This window comes from Sinohyriopsis cumingii, unplaced genomic scaffold, assembly GCF_028554795.1.
Source record: "Sinohyriopsis cumingii isolate HCF-2022 unplaced genomic scaffold, ASM2855479v2 utg000160l, whole genome shotgun sequence".
Taxonomy (NCBI): Eukaryota; Metazoa; Mollusca; class Bivalvia; order Unionida; family Unionidae; genus Sinohyriopsis; species Sinohyriopsis cumingii.
Window position 1 is genome coordinate 8,804,425 of NW_028315873.1, and position 19,062 is coordinate 8,823,486.

At 36.9% G+C, this 19,062-nt stretch overlaps 1 protein-coding gene across 1 annotated transcript in view; it reads left to right on the top strand.

Annotated features, from left to right (window-relative positions):
- The window catches only part of LOC149774740 (arf-GAP with SH3 domain, ANK repeat and PH domain-containing protein 1-like), a 204,935-nt gene that overhangs the window by 7,810 nt on the left and 178,063 nt on the right, over positions 1–19,062 (top strand). Inside the window, exon 2 of the mRNA XM_089944763.1 lies at positions 8,907–8,979. Within this exon, the coding sequence (XP_089800889.1) occupies positions 8,907–8,979 (73 nt within the window). The remainder of the gene's footprint in view (positions 1–8,906; positions 8,980–19,062) is intronic.

The window sequence follows — 19,062 nt, forward strand, 5'->3', positions numbered from 1 at the left end:
GACCAGTGGTGATTTGAAGTGAACTGCATAGACAAGTGAATGGTATAGACCACTGATTTGAAGCGCATTGCATAGACCTTTGGTGAATTTAAGTTAATTGCATAGTCCAGTGGTCATTTGGAGTGAAATAAATAGACCAATTAACCAGTGGTGATTTGAAGTGAACTGCATAGACCAATAGATCAATGGTGATTTAAAGTGAACTGCATAGACCAATAGATCAGTGGTGATTTAAAGTTAACTGCATAGACCAATAGACCAGTGGTGATTTAAAGTTAACTGCATAGACCAATAGATCAATGGTGATTTAAAGTTAACTGCATAGACCAATAGACCAGTGGTGATTTAAAGTGAACTGCATAGACCAATAGATCAGTGGTGATTTGAAGTGAACTGCATAGACCAATAGACCAGTGGTGATTTAAAGTGAACTGCATAGACCAATAGATCAGTGGTGATTTAAAGTTAACTGCATAGACCAATAGACCAGTGGTGATTTAAAGTTAACTGCATAGACCAATAGATCAATGGTGATTTAAAGTTAACTGCATAGACCAATAGACCAGTGGTGATTTAAAGTGAACTGCATAGACCAATAGATCAGTGGTGATTTGAAGTGAACTGCATAGACCAATAGACCAGTGGTGATTTAAAGTTAACTGCATAGACCAATAGATCAGTGGTGATTTAAAGTGAACTCCATAGATCAATGGTGGTGCATTACGTGCAGACAGATCTAAGTCTACATTCTAGTCAGTCTTGTTCATTTACTGCCTTATGAGATAAGGTACTCTATCACTCGGACACAATTAGTATCAACCAGCAATGTTTCCTAAGATACCCTCATTTGTGCTTCAGAGACCCCAAATTTTTAATTGACCCCTGACAGAATGGTTTGGTTTTGACTTAATCTGTCCACTATTTTGGACACAAAGGGGAAATTTTTGTTGTAAATCTTGTACCCTAGAGAAAACAATGCAACCATCAGCATTGACTTCTCAAAATCTGAATGTGACTCCTGATTTTGAGAACATAAGGTTTAATTGACTCCAATTTATGAAACATCGGGGTTAATTGACTACTAATTATGGATCACTGGGCTTATTTGACTCCAATTTATGGAACATAGGTGTTAATTGACTCCTGTTTATTGAATATTGGGGTTAATTGACTCCTATTTATGGAAAAAAAGGGTTCATTGACTTCTATTTGTGGAACATCGTTGTTAACTGATTCCTAATATGGAACTGCAAATTGGAGGTTCTGAATGAACATGAAAACTGAATGAATAGTGCACCAAAAAATGCATGGGAGAAGTGGCCCTATTTCTTATTTCCATGACTCTCTGTAAGTGTTCATTCGAAAACTAGAAGTGTGTCCCACTGCCACATACTCAGTTGAAAAATCTGGTCAAGTAGGAAATATAAATGGATCTCGTATACCCCAAATGGATCTCACATACCACAAATAGTTTATTGTTTATTCCAGAAATTGAAATGTGTATCATTGTCACAGGCATTCGCATCATGGATATTTTAATTTCTGAAATAACTAGTCAGTTTTCCACATTATATACTATATGCTTTGGACCAATTGATGTGGAGTCAGACTACAACACAGTTTTATAGAAGTTTCTTCTGTGCTAAAATAGCTGTGTCCACTGTACATGTCATGTTTCCTTTAGTTGACAAGGAAATTGTTGCAAACTGCTGTATTCTTTTCTTGTGACTGTGGTATGCTTTAAACATAAATATTGATTAGAGAAATTAACAAATGCATCACCTGAGTGACCGTGATCATAATCAGTTTTCGTTATTGGGATTTGAATTCCTCATGCTCTAGTAACCATTCACCGCTATAAAGAATTTATTTTGGACTGTTGAGTGCATTTATTTTCCCGTTATCCTGCTTTGGTAATTAATGTGTTTTGGGTGAAGATTTGATCAATAAACATGGAGCATGGGATCTTAGTTGCCAACCAGACTAATCAAAATCAGACATTTTTGTCAGGCAAAAAAATTGATCATCTTATTATCTTTCTTTGGCAGTGAGTGCACTGTATTCAGTAAGCTTGGAATGTGCTCAGTTAAGCCTTAAATCAACTGTAATGATCTTCCAGCTTTATTTACTTAGATCTTCTTTATGTGCCTTATGGCAGAATGGAGCGAACTTTCTTACACGAAAGATGAAGAAAAAAAAATGCATGTTTGAAACAAATACATTTCCTGGATTAATTAATCTCAGAAAGTTGGGGAGATATAGTTAATTTTGGAAATGAACAGTCAGTAAAGCTTGAGTCCATTTAGGGACTGAATCATTTCTATACCAGAGGTCAGGAATCCACAATATTTAAAAAGGGACCTAGCTATTAATCCAACAGGAAAACCCCAACATACATGTAATTGGTTTGGACCAATGTACTTGTCACTAAATAATCTACTTATTTTGCTGTACCATAAAACACCAAACCAACTGATAAGAGTAAAACAACTATGAAGAATCTCATAGCTCTAGGTCTAGACAGAAATGATAATGAAAAACTGTGGTACATGTATAACATAAAAATGAATTTGCCATCTATATATAGTACAGTGTACCTAATGGTACTATTTTACATGAATTTGCCATCTATATATAGTACAGTGTACCTAATGGTACTATTTTACATGAATTTGCCATTTATATATAGTACAGTGTACCTAATGGTACTATTTTACATGGTTTGTGTGACTTCAGTTAGATATTAGGTGCAGGTGCCCTAGGAATGGACCCAGCCTAAATGATTAAGTTTGGGACACATGAATCAATAAAACCGTTTAAGTTTGGGACACAGGAATCAGTAAAACTGTTTAAGTCTGGGACACAGGAATCAGTAAAACAATGTTTAAGTCTGGGACACAGGAAGCAATAAAACTGTTTAAGTCTGGGACACAGGAATCACTAAAACTGTTTAAGTCTGGGACACGGGAATCAGTAAAACACTGTTTAAGTCTGGGACACAGGAATCAATAAAAACTGCTTTAAGTCTGGGACACAGGAATCAATGAAACAATGTCTAGTCTGGGACACAGGAATCAACAAGAATCAATAAAACAATGTCTAGTCTGGGACACAAGAATCAGTAAAACAATATCTAGTCTGGGACACAAGAATCAATAAAACAATGTCTAGTCTGGGACACAGGAATCAATAAAACAATGTCTAGTCTGGGACACAAGAATAAATAAATGTCTAGTCTGGGACACAAGATTCAATAAAACAATGTCTAGTCTGGGACACAGTAATCAATAAAACTGTCTAGTCTGGGACACAAGAGTCAGTAAAACAATGTCTAATCTGGGACACAGGAATCAATAAAACAATGTCTAGTCTGGGACACAATCAATAAAACTGTCTAGTCTGGGACACAGGAATCGATAAACAATGTCTAGTCTGGGACACAAGAATCAATAAAACTGTCTAGTGTGGGACACAGGAATCAATAAAACAGTGTCTAGTCTGGGACACAAGAATCAATAAAACAATGTCTAGTCTGGGACACAGGAATCAATAAAACAATGTCTAGTCTGGGACACAGGAATCAATAAAACAACGTCTAGTCTGGGACACAGGAATCAATAAAACAATGTCTAGTCTGGAACACATTAATCAATAAAACAATGTTTACCCCAGGTACATTTATCTTGGCAAGTCCAGCTCATTTCCTAAAGTTAGCTATGATGACTAATGCTTCTGTAATGTTAATATCATTTTTACAACAGCAGGCAGGTACATGTAATCAGTTCATTTTTTTTTTATTGAACTGAGCTAACAGAAAAATCAACAATACCTGGCATGATACTATGAATGACTATTTGTTTTAAAATTGGAATTTTTATTATTGAAACAAATTTTAGATAAAATCATGTTGACCTTTAGTACTTTGCATATCAACATAGACTCTTTCAGCTATTTTCCAAGATCTGATTAATTTGTTGCAAACAATGCAGTGCATAAATCCAGAAATAATTGAACTACTGGTATGTTTTGTAATATTTGATTAGTCAATTCAAATAGAGAAATGACTGGATTATTTTTGGTAATACGTGTACATGTAATATGTTTGATTAGTTATTTCATTTGCATTAAGCCAGACTACTAGCTTACAACCATGAGTAGGTTTCTTTGGAAGGAAGGGTTGCATTCATGGTCCAAGTACCTTATCTATATATAAATATTGGAGAGAATTTTCAGTTTTAACTCAGAATTATGCAGTGCTCATTTTGTTCACTTCAAACTTTTTCCTATATTTTGACGGTAATTCCCAGTGGTCTAAAGTTAATGACATTGGTTTCATGTTAATTTCCAAAACTGGATTGATTTTAATGCCAGTGGTGTGGTGTTAATATCCAAGACTGGATTGATGGTAATGTCCAGTGGTCTAAAGTTCATTTTCCAAAACTGAATTAATGGTAATGTCCAGTGGTCTAAAGTTCATTTTCAAGAATGGATTGATGGTAATGCCCATTGTGTGTGTGTGTGTGTGATTAGGATTTTTAACATAGCTTTAACAATTGTTCAGTCATATCGCTATGATGTCTGCATTGTGGCAGTTTATAGTGATGTCTAGCACTGGGGCATCATGCCGCAGACATGTAACGTGATGTCCCATCCAATCACATTATCCTGACACCAGGCAGACCAGTCCTAATAGTAACCTCTTAATGCTGAGTGCCAAGCGAGGCAGCTGTTAGTACCATTTTTATAAGTATTTGGTATGACTTGGCCGAGAGTCAAACCCACAAAATCTGAGGTGGAGCAGTCATGGTAATGCACAGTAATCTAAAGTTAATTTGCAAGACTGGATTGATAAATGACAGCCTTCTGGTGTCTTGGATCCAGCAAACTGCTAAATTTTCATTGTAGATTCAGGTTCAAGAGAACTACAATTGCCCATCTAGTTGGACTTGAAACCTTTATTAGAAAAGCATTTGTAAGAAAGGATTTGTAGTTATCATTTTGACTATGGGAAATTCATGGTGCCAATTGGAAGTATGGCAGAATGACCTCCACCCTACAGTAAGCTGTATGTGGATCAGATAGAACACCTAAAGATGGTATTGCTGGTTTGGTGTATTCTTTAAATATCAAAAGTGTTAAATTATGATGGCTTTATAAACATCAACTGTACTGTCGAAATATCACGGTGTTAAATTATGGTAGGCTTTATAAACATCAACTGTATTGTCGAAATATCATGGTGTTAAATTATGGTGGGCTTTATAAACATCAACTGGTGTGATATGAAGTTCTTTTGTTAAACAGAAGCATGTATGGAGACTTAAACATGTCAGAAGATGTGAACATTAAATTGAAAGCAGCCGTTTATAATATTCAAAAGGAATAAGATTTGTTAATTTTCTGTTAAAACAGCAATCACTTGCCTTTCTTTGAAAGTTCACCATGAGGTCCATTATAATATCATTCTTTAAAAACATGGCAATCCCTCACCATAAGGCCCATTATTATAGCATTCTTTGAAAGCATGGCAATCCCTCACCATAAGGTCCATTATTATAGCATTCTTCAAAAGCATGGCAATCCCTCACCATAAGGCCCATTATTATAGCATTCTTTGAAAGCATGGCAATCCCTCACCATAAGGTCCATTATTATAGCATTCTTTAAAAGCATGGCAATCCCTAACCATAAAGCCCATTATTATAGCATTCTTTGAAAGCATGGCAATCCCTCACCATAAGGTCCATTATTATAGCATTCTTTAAAAGCATGGCAATCCCTCACCATAAGGCCCATTATTATAGCATTCTTTGAAAGCATGGCAATCCCTCACCATAACGTCCATTATTATAGCATTCTTTAAAAGCACGGCAATCCCTCACCTTAAGGCCCATTATTATAGCATTCTTTGAAAGCATGGCAATCCCTCACCATAAGGTCCATTATTATAGCATTCTTTAAAAGCATGGCAATCCCTCACCATAAGGCCCATTATTATAGCATTTTTTGAAACCATGGCAATCCCTCACCATAAGGCCCATTATTATAGCATTCTTCAAAAGCATGGCAATCCCTCACCATAAGGCCCATTATTATAGCATTCTTTAAAAGCATGGCAATCCCTCACCATAAGGCCCATTATTACAGCATTCTTTAAAAGCATGGCAATCCCTCACCAAGGCCCATTATTATTTCATTTTTTGAAATGACAGCAGTCGTTCACATGAGGCCCATTATTATAGCATTCTTTGAAAGTAGACCAGTCCCTCAGCATAAGGCCCATTATTATAGCATTCTTTGAAAGTTGTTGTAGGGTTTAACACCATTTTTCAGTACACCATAGGCTATACATGGCGGACAGTAATAATGGTGGAGGAATAACCCGTGAAAACCCCGGAAAGAACTACCAACCCACAACGAGCTACTGGCAAGCTTTCTCACATACCCACATTAGCCGAATCCGAGACTCAAACCCATGCAGACAGAGGTGAGATGGCAGTGATCCATAATGGAAAGCGCTTTAGACCACTTGGTCACTCAGGGCCCCTTCTTTGAAAGTAGACTCATCCCTCACAAAATGCCCATTATTACAGCATTCTTTGAAAGCATGGCAGTCCCTCACATGAGGCCCATTATTATAGCATTCTTTGAAAGCATGTCAGTCTCACACCATAAGGCCCATTATTATAGCATTCTTTGAAAGCATGTCAATCTCACACCATAAGGCCCATTATTATAGCATTCTTTGAAATGACAGCAGTCCCTCACATGAGGCCCGTTATTGTATCATTCTTGTAAAGCACAACAATCTTACACCATAAGGCCCATTATTATAGCATTCTTTGAAATCACGGCAATCCGTCCATCGATATAGCATGGGGCAAGTTATAAGGTTAGTATGCACATGAATATGATCTCATTTAGCATTAATAATGTGCATCATGTTTCTCTTTACAATGTGTCTCAATAAGGTGGAATACTGTTTTGTCCCATGGACAGCTTTATAATGAGGGAATCTGTATCACATACTTTACAAGGTGTTTCACCATAAGGTGGAATGCTGTATGCATCCCATGGACAGCTTTATAATGAGGGAATCTGTATCACATACTTCATTACAAGGTGTTTCACCATAAGGTGGAATACTGTATGCATCCCATGGACAGCTTTATAATGAGGAAATCCTTTATCATGTACTTCTTTTCAAGGTGTTTCACCATAAGGTGGAATACTGTTTGTGTCCCATGGACATCTTTATAATGAGGGAATCCTGTATCATGTACTTCATTACAAGGTGTCTCACTAAGGTGGAATACTGTATGCATCCCATGGACAGCTTTATAATGAGGGAATCCTGTATCATATACTTCTTTACAAAATGTTTCACCATAAGGTGGAATACTGTTGGTGTCCTATGGACAGCTTTATAATGAGGGAATCCTGTATCATGTACTTCATTACAAGGTGTTTCACCATAAGGTGGAATAATGTATGCATCCCATGGAGATCTTTATAATGAGGGAATCCTGTATCATGTATTTCATTATTGGTGTCACTATAAGGCAGTATACTGTTTACAGGACTGGTATTATACTGAAGGGGAACTGTATCACGTACTTCATTATAAGGTGATCTCACTACATAGTGGTACAATTTGGCTCCTGTGGACAGTAATATCATGAGGGAATGCCATATCATGTACTTCAATATAAGGCCATCTCACTATATGGTGGTATACTTTTCTCCAGTGGTACTTTATAATGAATGTGTACTGTATCTTCATTACAGGGATGAACTTCCTCATTTCTCATTGGGACCCACAGTTTTCTTGCTTGTTCCGCCAATATGTGAACACAAAAAGACCCATCACTCAAGCTGGAACCTTCAGTTTTCCTATCAGGGTGTCAGATTTGTGATCATTAGGTATAAGATTCTTGCGGACCTCATGTTTTCCTATCTGGACCTCGCATTTCAGAATGCATAGGGTCTAGGACTCTTGAGATCATAGGGTCTAGGACTCTTGAGGTCATAGGGTCTAGGACTCTTGAGGTCATAGGTCATCAGAAAGCTTTTTTGGCTGTAAACTTTATTTAATTATGAAGCAAAATAATACAGATTTATTATTTGTTTGGACAGTACACAAAATAAAACATAGATTAATTAATATTTTTCTTCAGTTAATTATATACACTTAATATGAGTTTGCTTTTATTTGAGGTGTATTTTTTTGTACGTGGTAGAATAAATTTAAAGATCCATTATAAAAACAACCAGGCAGTTTGACTCCATTTCACAACCACAAGTTTAAGTACAAAAATGTTGGGTTGATCCACAAATTGATGTCCAGAAAACAAAATGAATTGACAGAAGGTGTTTTTATTGCAAGAAATCAATTATTTGCTTTTCCAAGGTTTCTTTCTGCCAGAGCAGAAATATTTATTCCAACACTTTATTGGAGAAATAATTGAATATCCTCATTCGATCAATCCGGATGCCCATCTTTCTGTAACCACTTTTCATCTTGAACTGCTGGATGGAAATTCATCAGAATTAGTACATTATGTTTCTCATGTGTTGATCATCTGTACAAAGGGTGTGCTTTTTGGGCTCATCCTCTGGGTTTACTTGGATCATGAAGTCAGATGGCAGATCTTTAAAACTTTCAAGTAAATTGAGTTTGATTTTTAAAAACAAACTTTATACAAGTACATATGTGAATGAGGAGGGCATATACCTGTATTTAATGGATTTTGGGGTATGATAACTGGATCATGGTTTGGAGGGGTCTGCAGTTCCCAGGATCAAGGCTGGGAGTAGGGAACATTTATTAAAGCATGGTGATTGGCTGTGGTAAACTATAGGGCCATGTAGTTCCCTTTTTTTCACTGAGTATTTATTTTTTGCAGCAACTGGACAATGACAGAAGTGAACTGACAAAGCTGAAGAAATCTGTGAAAGCTTTGTACAACACCACAAAAAGTAAGTACCAACAGTAAAGCCGTAAACTACCTGTTACGAGTCTATCCTCTTAAAATAAGTAACAGAAAAGAGTGAAAGACAAGCTTTTTAAAATTTAACAATTTATATTTATTTTCCTAGAATACATAGTCTAAAAGAGAGAGGAAAAAACCCTGACGGTATTGCAAATTAAATCCCAGATTAATCCAAGAATTTCAGACACAAGTCCTAGTAATTTAAAGTCCTGAATAAAATTCAGTAAATTTCCAGAAAAAATCCCAAAACTGAAGTCAGTGGGATGTCTGTGGTAGCTGTTGAAGTGTTGATGTTTCAGTAGCCTTTTGTTGAATCACAGAAATATAATTCCAGGTTGGAGTACACTATAAATTTCAGTGAATGTCTCTATCCAAGAATTCTTTCAGAGCACTTTTGTATTTCTGGAGAAGATAATCACTTGAATTCATTATTTTGAACCAAAAATATTCCAGCCCAAAGCTCCTGTTCACAACATATAATACAACTTAAAAGTGCTAGATGTTAAAGCACAAATGACCAAGTCCTCACAGTTACAAGATTATATAGTTTTCTACTTGACCTCAGGTCACAATTAGCATTTCTAAAACAACCCATTACCTAATGGAGAATAACCTTGTAGAATGATCCTGATGTTTACAAAATCAAAACCGTAACCTGTAAAATTCACATAGGAGAGTCCAAAACCCTCAACCAAATGAACATATTTACTTCTATTATTAATAATTCTGATATTAAGCTCATAAACATACAGAATAATAAAGCTATGTATTAGTTGTTTACATTGAATAATAATAAAAAGTCAGTTTGACTCGAGCAGAAATGAACTCGGTTTTGGACAAGGTCAAGTCTGACATACAATGTTACATTGCAGTTGCATGTAATGAAATAATTTATTTTTGAAACCAACAAACAATCAACTAGATTAAATATACATAACATACCATACAGTATCATGATAAATTACAGCTCACAAGTTTTAGATTCCTTATGTTTTGCATTGGGGGAATTAATCCCCTCCATGTATAATGACCTTCGAGAGATAAATACCCACAAATCAGCAGTTTGAACTGTCAATAAATGAAAACTTCCCTTGGAAAGACATGTTTGGAGTGATTATCAAGTACTATTTGAAGACTTAATCATCATTATTCTGATCATATATTTTTGGACAATGCAAAATAATTTCCATACATGTAAATTTAGAAATGGTTGACTGACTTGAACAATTAACAGAGATATGGACAATTAACAGATATGGACAATTAACAGAGATATGGACAATTAACACATATAGACAATTAAGAGATATGGATAATTAACAGATATAGACAGTTAACAGATATGAACAATTAATAGAGATATGGACAATTAACAGAGATATGAACAATTAATAGAGATATGGACAATTAACAGAGATATGGACAGTTAACAGAGATATGGATAATTAACAGAGATATGGACAATTAACAGATATGGACAATATACAGATATGGACAATTAACAAAGATATGGACAATTATTAGAGATATGGACAATTAACAAAGATATGGTCAGTTAAGTTCCAGATGACAACTATTCCTGTTGAATAAAACAATCAGATAGAAAACACAAAGTTTTCACTGAAATACAAACCATGTGCTTAGTCCTTAAGCAGTGTCATGATGCTGACATACACAACTTTGAACTGGTTTAATTCTGAGTAATTGTACTCATGGGGATTGACCATTTAATTTGTGGGGCTAGAATGTCCTTTCCAACAGGGGCATCAATAGATTTCAAAACTGAAGAGTCATTTGACCCTTGACCCCAAAATCTTAAGAGTCAGAATGAAAATTTCAGGAGTCAAAACTGAAATCTCAAGATTTATTTGTGTTTGAAGCATGATCTTGTAGCTGGAATTGTTATCTTATAGCTGGAATTGTTATCTCTTGTAGCTGGAATTGTTATCTCTTGTAGCTGGAATTGTTATCTTGTAGCTGGAATTGTTATCTCTTGTAGCTGGAATTGTTATCTCTTGTAGCTGGAATTGTTATCTTATAGCTGGAATTGTTATCTATTGTAGCTGGAATTGTTATCTTATAGCTGGACTTGTTATCTTGTAGCTGGAATTGTTATCTCTTGTAGCTGGAATTGTTATCTCTTGTAGCTGGAATTGTTATTTGTAGAGCAAACTGATGCTTATGATTTCTTGTCTCATGTTAAGTAAAGTTGTACAATATATTGTGTAAGTGATGCTTATGATTTCTTGTCTCATGTTAAGTAAAGTTGTACAGCATTTTGTAAGTGATGCTTATGATTTCTTGTCTCATGTTAAGTAAAGTTGTTCAATATTTTGTAAGTGATGCTTATGATTTCTTGTCTCATGTTAAGTAAAGTTGTGCAATATTTTGTAACTAATGCTTATGATTTCTTGTCTCATGTTAAGTAAAGTTGTACAATAATTTGTAAGTGATGCTTATGATTTCTTGTCTCATGTTAAGTAAAGTTGTACAGCATTTTGTAAGTGATGCTTATGATTTCTTGTCTCATGTTAAGTAAAGTTGTTCAATATTTTGTAAGTGATGCTTATGATTTCTTGTCTCATGTTAAGTAAAGTTGTACAGCATTTTGTAAGTGATGCTTATGATTTCTTGTCTCATGTTAAGTAAAGTTGTACAATAATTTGTAAGTGATGCTTATGATTTCTTGTCTCATGTTAAGTAAAGTTGTACAGCATTTTGTAAGTGATGCTTATGATTTCTTGTCTCATGTTAAGTAAAGTTGTACAGCATTTTGTAAGTGATGCTTATGATTTCTTGTCTCATGTTAAGTAAAGTTGTACAGCATTTTGTAAGTGATGCTTATGATTTCTTGTCTCATGTTAAGTAAAGTTGTTCAATATTTTGTAAGTGATGCTTATGATTTCTTGTCTCATGTTAAGTAAAGTTGTGCAATATTTTGTAACTAATGCTTATGATTTCTTGTCTCATGTTAAGTAAAGTTGTACAATAATTTGTAAGTGATGCTTATGATTTCTTGTCTCATGTTAAGTAAAGTTGTACAGTATTTTGTAAGTGATGCTTATGATTTCTTGTCTCATGTTAAGTAAAGTTGTACAGTATTTTGTAACTAATGCTAATGATTTCTTGTTTCATGTTAAGTAAAGTTGTACGGTATTTTGTAACTGATGCTTATGATTTCTTACAATGTTAGGAGATTTATTCTCCTTCCCTCAATTGTTACTAACTTACTGGTTCTTGGAGTCTAAGGGTTATAATGACCATCACTGGCAGGTCATTACTGAGACAGGAAAGAAAATATACTCCTTCAGCCATTGTGATTAATTAATGTGAGTCAGTTTAATGAAGGAAGACGTGTACATCCCAGTTCACTGCCACAATTTAAAAAAATAAATAAAATCTACAAGCATTTATAGTTTCAATCCCAAAATCACTGATGGATGACCACTGATGGAATTCATGGTGAATATCAAGTTTAACTCTTTGCATGCTCTTGGTTGTTTTTCTGGTTCAGATTTCCTTGTGAATAATTTTGTTTTTGAGATCAATGGAGAATGTCTTCTCTCTATCAGCATTAGAATGTGGCAGTGACAAAACAACCACACTCAGCCTGCCAGAAGGATAAAACTTCAGTTTTGCTGGGTTTTTAAAGTTGCTGGCTGCTCTCTAAAACATCAGCAAGCTACGCTTACCCTAAGGAGACAGTTTCAGAGTTGAACATGAGATGTCTTCCTGGATTTCATATTTCTTAAGTCATTGTTTTTTTTCTGTTTTTATTATTTGGATAAAGCTTATGTTTCTGCATTTTGACATAAATTGAACTAAAACATGTATTGACTTCCCTTAAATATTTCCATATAAGCTTTTATTAATTTCCCTTAAATATTCCCATATAAGCTTTTATTGACTTCCCTTACGGATTCCCATATAAGCTTTTATTGACTTCCCTTAAATATTCCCATGTAACTCCCTTGAATATTCCCATATAAGCTTTTATTGACTTCCCTTAAATATCCCCATGTAAGCTTTTATTGACTTCCTTAAATATTCCCATGTAGCTTTTTGAGCAATGCAAGGACAGTTCAACAGTGCAAAAATCCAAGGTCATCAGAATTGTATTAAAAGACTTGATCCACCTTTGATCCCTTTATTTCTTATAACACCTCATAAAACATCCCACATTTGACCTCAGCTCTTCAGATTACAGCAGTATTGTAATAAATTAAAAGCTTATTGCAAACACCTGTATGTGCACTGATTGCCACACATCATTGTACTGATTACCACTCATCATTGTACTGTTTACCAGTCATCCTTGTCCTGATTACCACTCATCATTGTACTGTTTACCACTCATCATTTTACTGGATACCACACATCATTGCACCAGTATTACATTTTAGGTCTCCAGTAGACTGGTTCCCACTTGTTACTGTAATATGGGGGTTGGGGGGCACAAATATATGAATTATTTTTGTCTTAAAAAAACTTTTTTTTAAAAATTCGTGGGAGACAGCATTTAAAATGGTATATTTGTCCTACCACAGGTACAATCACATGCATATTAATGGACAATAAAGCAAACTCAAGATATTTGATTCAGATATAATCCAGTTAAGTCATAATTGATTTACTCTTCCTCTAGCATAAGTTTACTTCAAATATAATCTTGAAACAATCACACCTTGATTCAGCTATGACCAGCTGAGCCTGACATCAGTATCCTGTGGGGTCAGCGCAGTTCATATTGATTCTGCATGATGGCCAATTATGGTTATATATTAGTCAAGAACATGTCAATCATTGGTGCATATGGTCAGTTCTATGGACAGTTTACACTCAGTAGGAAATTATGCTAGAAGCCAATCAAGGGTAATGAAGACTGTTTCTATGGCCCAAGTCAACCAATCAAGGGTAATGAAGACTGTTGCTATGGCCCAAGTCAACCAATCAAGGGTAATGAAGACTGTTGCTATGGCACAACTCAACCAATCAAGTGTAATGAAAACTGTTGCTATGGCACAAGTCAACCAATCAAGGGTAATGAAGAATGTTGCTATGGCACAAGTCAACCAATCAAAGGTAATGAAGAATGTTGCTATGGCACAAGTCAACCAGTCAAGGGTAATGAAGAATGTTGCTATGGCACAAGTCAACCAATCAAGGGTAATGAAGAATGTTGCTATGGCACAAGTCAATATGCATCATAAAAACACAGTTAGCGATTTTCACGTGTCACAAATGGGTAACATTTAAATTCCAAGGGTACGTATCTATTAAGAAGCCCAGACATTATTTTTGTTTCATCACAGGTTAAATTTGTTGTAAGAAAAACGAATTTAACAATGTCTATTATATAGTTCAAATCGTGGCAAGGCAGTTGCTCTCAAGCATTTACCGCTTACGTAAGAAATTAACTTGTCTCCCTAATACCAATTTGACTTCAGTAGATGTTCTACAGAAATCAAGGCAGAGAGGAATGTTAACATTGCTGGCATAAAAATATAAAATCAGTAGATGTTCTACAGAAATCAAGGCAGAGAGGAATGTTAACATGGCTGGCATAAAAATATAAAATCAGATTGGTTAAGACGAATTCCTATCACAAAAGCCATCCGACTTGGAATGTTGTACTTCACAGCCCCATGTTTGGTCATGCAATTAACAACATAAGTTTGATAATATGTCGTTATTAAGCTGACATGAATAATAATGTGGAAAACTGTCAAATAGCAAATGTTCATTGACATTTAATTTTCCAAAAAAATAAGGGCATTCTCCATGTATGTATTGTCTCCACATCATGGCACATGTACTTAATTATTTGGTTATTTTTTAAGGGGAAAAGATATATTTAAAAAACTTCTCATGGAAAAGTATTATATCATATGGAATTAATATGTAAGTAATCTAATCATTATATTGATCTATTTCTTATAAAATTTTTATGCAGATATTAAAGTGCTCAATTTATTCTGCGTGACTTTCAGTGCATTTTGTTATTGAGCCACTCCCCCTCCCCCCCATTGTAGACTAATGTATTTGAATAGTATTTGGCATGTTTTTGTATGTGCTATACTACTTTTACAGCTGCATTAGAGTGAATAAAGTGTGTGACTCAGACACACACACACACACACACACACACACACTCTCTCTCTCTCTCTTTTACAAGGTATTGAGTTCTCTCCCACTGGCAGTAATTTATTTTCCTCCAGGATGCTATGTTATTTTAGAATTACTTTTCTTTCAACTTAAAAACTTTCATAATTTATAAATGGTTGTTTTTTAATATTTGTGATGATTGTGTAAGAATGTTGACATGTAAAGGTAGGGAAAGTGAAATTTGGGTAATGTTAATAAGCATTTTTGCATTCAGTTTGAAAGTCAGATTGGTGAAAAACATAAGCAGAATCAAGAAGAATAGTTACGGTAGGGAGACCTTGACTTTGTGCAAATGATAAGGCTACTAGATGACAGGGACATCTTGACTGTGTATGAATGATGAGGCTGCTAGATGACAGAGAAATCTTGACTGTGTGTGAATGATGAGGCTACTAGATGACAGGGACATCTTGAATGTGTGTGAATGATGAGGCTGCTAGATGACAGAGAAATCTTGACTGTGTGTGAATGATAAGGCTGCTAGATGACAGGGACATCTTGACTGTGTGTGAATGATGAGGCTGCTAGATGACAGGGACATCTTGACTGTGTGTGAATGATGAGGCTGCTAGATGACAGGGACATCTTGACTGTGTGTGAATGATGAGGCTGCTAGATGACAGGGACATATTGACTGTGTGTGAATGATGAGGCTGCTAGATGACAGGGACATCTTGACTGTGTGTGAATGATGAGGCTGCTAGATGACAGGGACATCTTGACTGTGAATGATGAGGCTGCTAGATGACAGGGACATCTTGACTGTGTGAATGATGAGGCTGCTAGATGACAGGGACATCTTGACTGTGTGTGAATGATGAGGCTACTAGATGACAGGGACATCTTGACTGTGTGTGAATGATGAGGCTGCTGGATGACAGACATCGTGACTGTGTGAATGATGAGGCTGCTAAATGACAGGGACATCTTCAATGTGTGTGAATGATGAGGCTGCTAGATGACAGGGACATCTTGAATGTGTGTGAATGATAAGGCTGCTAGATGACAGGGACATCTTGGCTGTGTGTGAATGATGAGGCTGCTAGATGACAGGGACATCTTGACTGTGTGTGAATGATGAGGCTGCTAGATGACAGGGACATCTTGACTGTGTGTGAATGATGAGGCTGCTAGATGACAGGGACATCTTGACTGTGTGTGAATGATGAGGCTGCTAGATGACAGGGACATCTTGACTGTGTGTGAATGACGAGGCTACTAGATGACAGGGACATCTTGACTGTGTGTGAATGATGAGGCTGCTGGATGACAGAGACATTGTGACTGTGTGAATGATAAGGCTGCTAGATGACAGGGACGTCTTGACTGTGTGTGAATGATGAGGCTGCTAGATGACAGGGACATCTTGACTGTGTGTGAATGATGAGGCTGCTAGGTGACAGGGACATCTTGATTTTGTGTGAACGATGAGGCTGCTAGATGACAGGGACATCTTGACTGTGTGAATGATGAGGCTGCTAGATGACAGGGACATCTTGACTGTGTGTGAATGATGAGGCTGCTAGAATAAGGACATCATGACTGTGTGAATGATGAGTCTGCTAGGTAACAGGGTCATTTTTTGACTTTGTGTGAGTGACGAGTCTGCTAGATGACAGGGACATCTTGACTGTGTGTGAATGATGAGGCTACTAGATGACAGGGACATCTTGACTGTGTGTGAATGATGAGGCTGCTGGATGACAGAGAAATCTTGACTGTGTGTGAATGATGAGGCTACTAGATGACAGGGACATCTTGACTGTGTGTGAATGACGAGGCTACTAGATGACAGGGACATCTTGACTGTGTGTGAATGATGAGGCTACTAGATGACAGGGACATCTTGACTGTGTGTGAATGATGAGGCTGCTGGATGACAGAGAAATCTTGACTGTGTGTGAATGATGAGGCTACTAGATGACAGGGACATCTTGAATGTGTGTGAATGACGAGGCTACTAGATGACAGGGACATCTTGACTGTGTATGAATGATGAGGCTGCTAGAAGACAGGGACATCTTGACTGTGTGTGAATGATGAGGCTGCTAGATGACAGGGACATCTTGAATGTGTGTGAATGATGAGGCTGCTAAATGACAGGGACATCTTGACTGTGTGTGAATGATGAGGCTGCTAGATGACAGGGACATCTTGAATGTGTGTGAATGATGAGGCTGCTAAATGACAGGGACATCTTGACTGTGTGAATGATAAGGCTACTAGATGACAGGGACATCTTGACTGTGTGTGAATGATGAGGCTACTAGATAACAGGGACATCTTGACTGTGTGTGAATGATAAGGCTGCTAGATGACAGGGACATCTTGACTGTGTGTGAATGATGAGGCTGCTAGATGACAGAGACATCTTGACTGTGTGTGAATGATGAGGCTACTAGATGACAGGGACATCTTGACTGTGTGAATGATAAGGCTGCTAGATGACAGGGACATCTTGACTGTGTGTGAATGATGAGGCTACTAGATGACAGGGACATCTTGACTGTGTGTGAATGATGAGGCTACTAGATGACAGGGACATCTTGACTGTGTGTGAATGATAAGGGTACTAGATGACAGGGACATCTTGACTGTGTGTGAATGATGAGGCTGCTAGATGACAGGGACATCTTGACTGTGTGTGAATGATGAGGCTGCTGGATGACAGAGAAATCTTGACTGTGTGTGAATGATGAGGCTACTAGATGACAGGGACATCTTGACTGTGTGTGAATGACGAGGCTACTAGATGACAGGGACATCTTGACTGTGTGTGAATGATGAGGCTGCTAGATGACAGAGACATCTTGACTGTGTGTGAATGATGAGGCTGCTAGATGACAGGGAGATCTTGACTGTGTGAATGATAAGGCTGCTAGATGACAGGGACATCTTGACTGTGTGTGAATGATGAGGCTGCTAGATGACAGGGACATCTTGACTGTGTGTGAATGATGAGGTTGCTAGAAGAAGGACATCATGACTGTGTGAATGATGAGTCTGCTAGGTAACAGGGTCATTTTTTGACTTTGTGTGAGTGACGAGTCTGCTAGATGACAGGGACATCTTGAGTGTGTGTGAATGATGAGTGTACTATATGACAGGAACATCTTGACTGTCTGTGAATGATGAGGTTACTGTATGACAGGAACATTTTGACTGAATGATGCTACTACATGACAGGGACAGCTTGACTATGTGAATGATGAGTCTGCTAGGTGACAGGGTCATCTTGATTTTGTGTGAATGATGAGTCTGCTAGATGACAGGGACATTTTGACTTTGTGTGAATGATGAGGCTGCTAGATGACAGAGATCTTGACTGTGTGAATGAAGAGTGTGCTAGATGATGAACATCTTGACTGTGTGTGAATGATGAGGCTGTTAGATGACAGGGATATCTTGACTGTGTGTGAATGATGAGGCTGCTAGGTGACAGGAATAGCTTGACTGTGTGTGAATGATGAGAGTGCTGTATGACAGGGACATTTTGACTGTGTGTGAATGATGAGAGTGCTGTATGACAGGGACATTTTGACTGTGTGTGAATGATGAGAGTGCTGTATGACAGGGACATTTTGACTGTGTGTGAATGATGAGAGTGCTGTATGACAGGGACATTTTGACTGTGTGTGAATGATGAGAGTGCTGTATGACAGGGACATTTTGACTGTGTGTGAATGATGAGAGTGCTGTATGACAGGGACATTTTGACTGTGTGTGAATGATGAGAGTGCTGTATGACAGGGACGTTTTGACTGTGTGTGAATGAGGAGAGTGCTGTATGACAGGGACATTTTGACTGTGTGAATGAGGAGAGTGCTGTATGACAGGGACATTTTGACTGTGTGTATGAGGAGAGTGCTGTATGACAGACATTTTGACTGTGTGAATGAGGAGA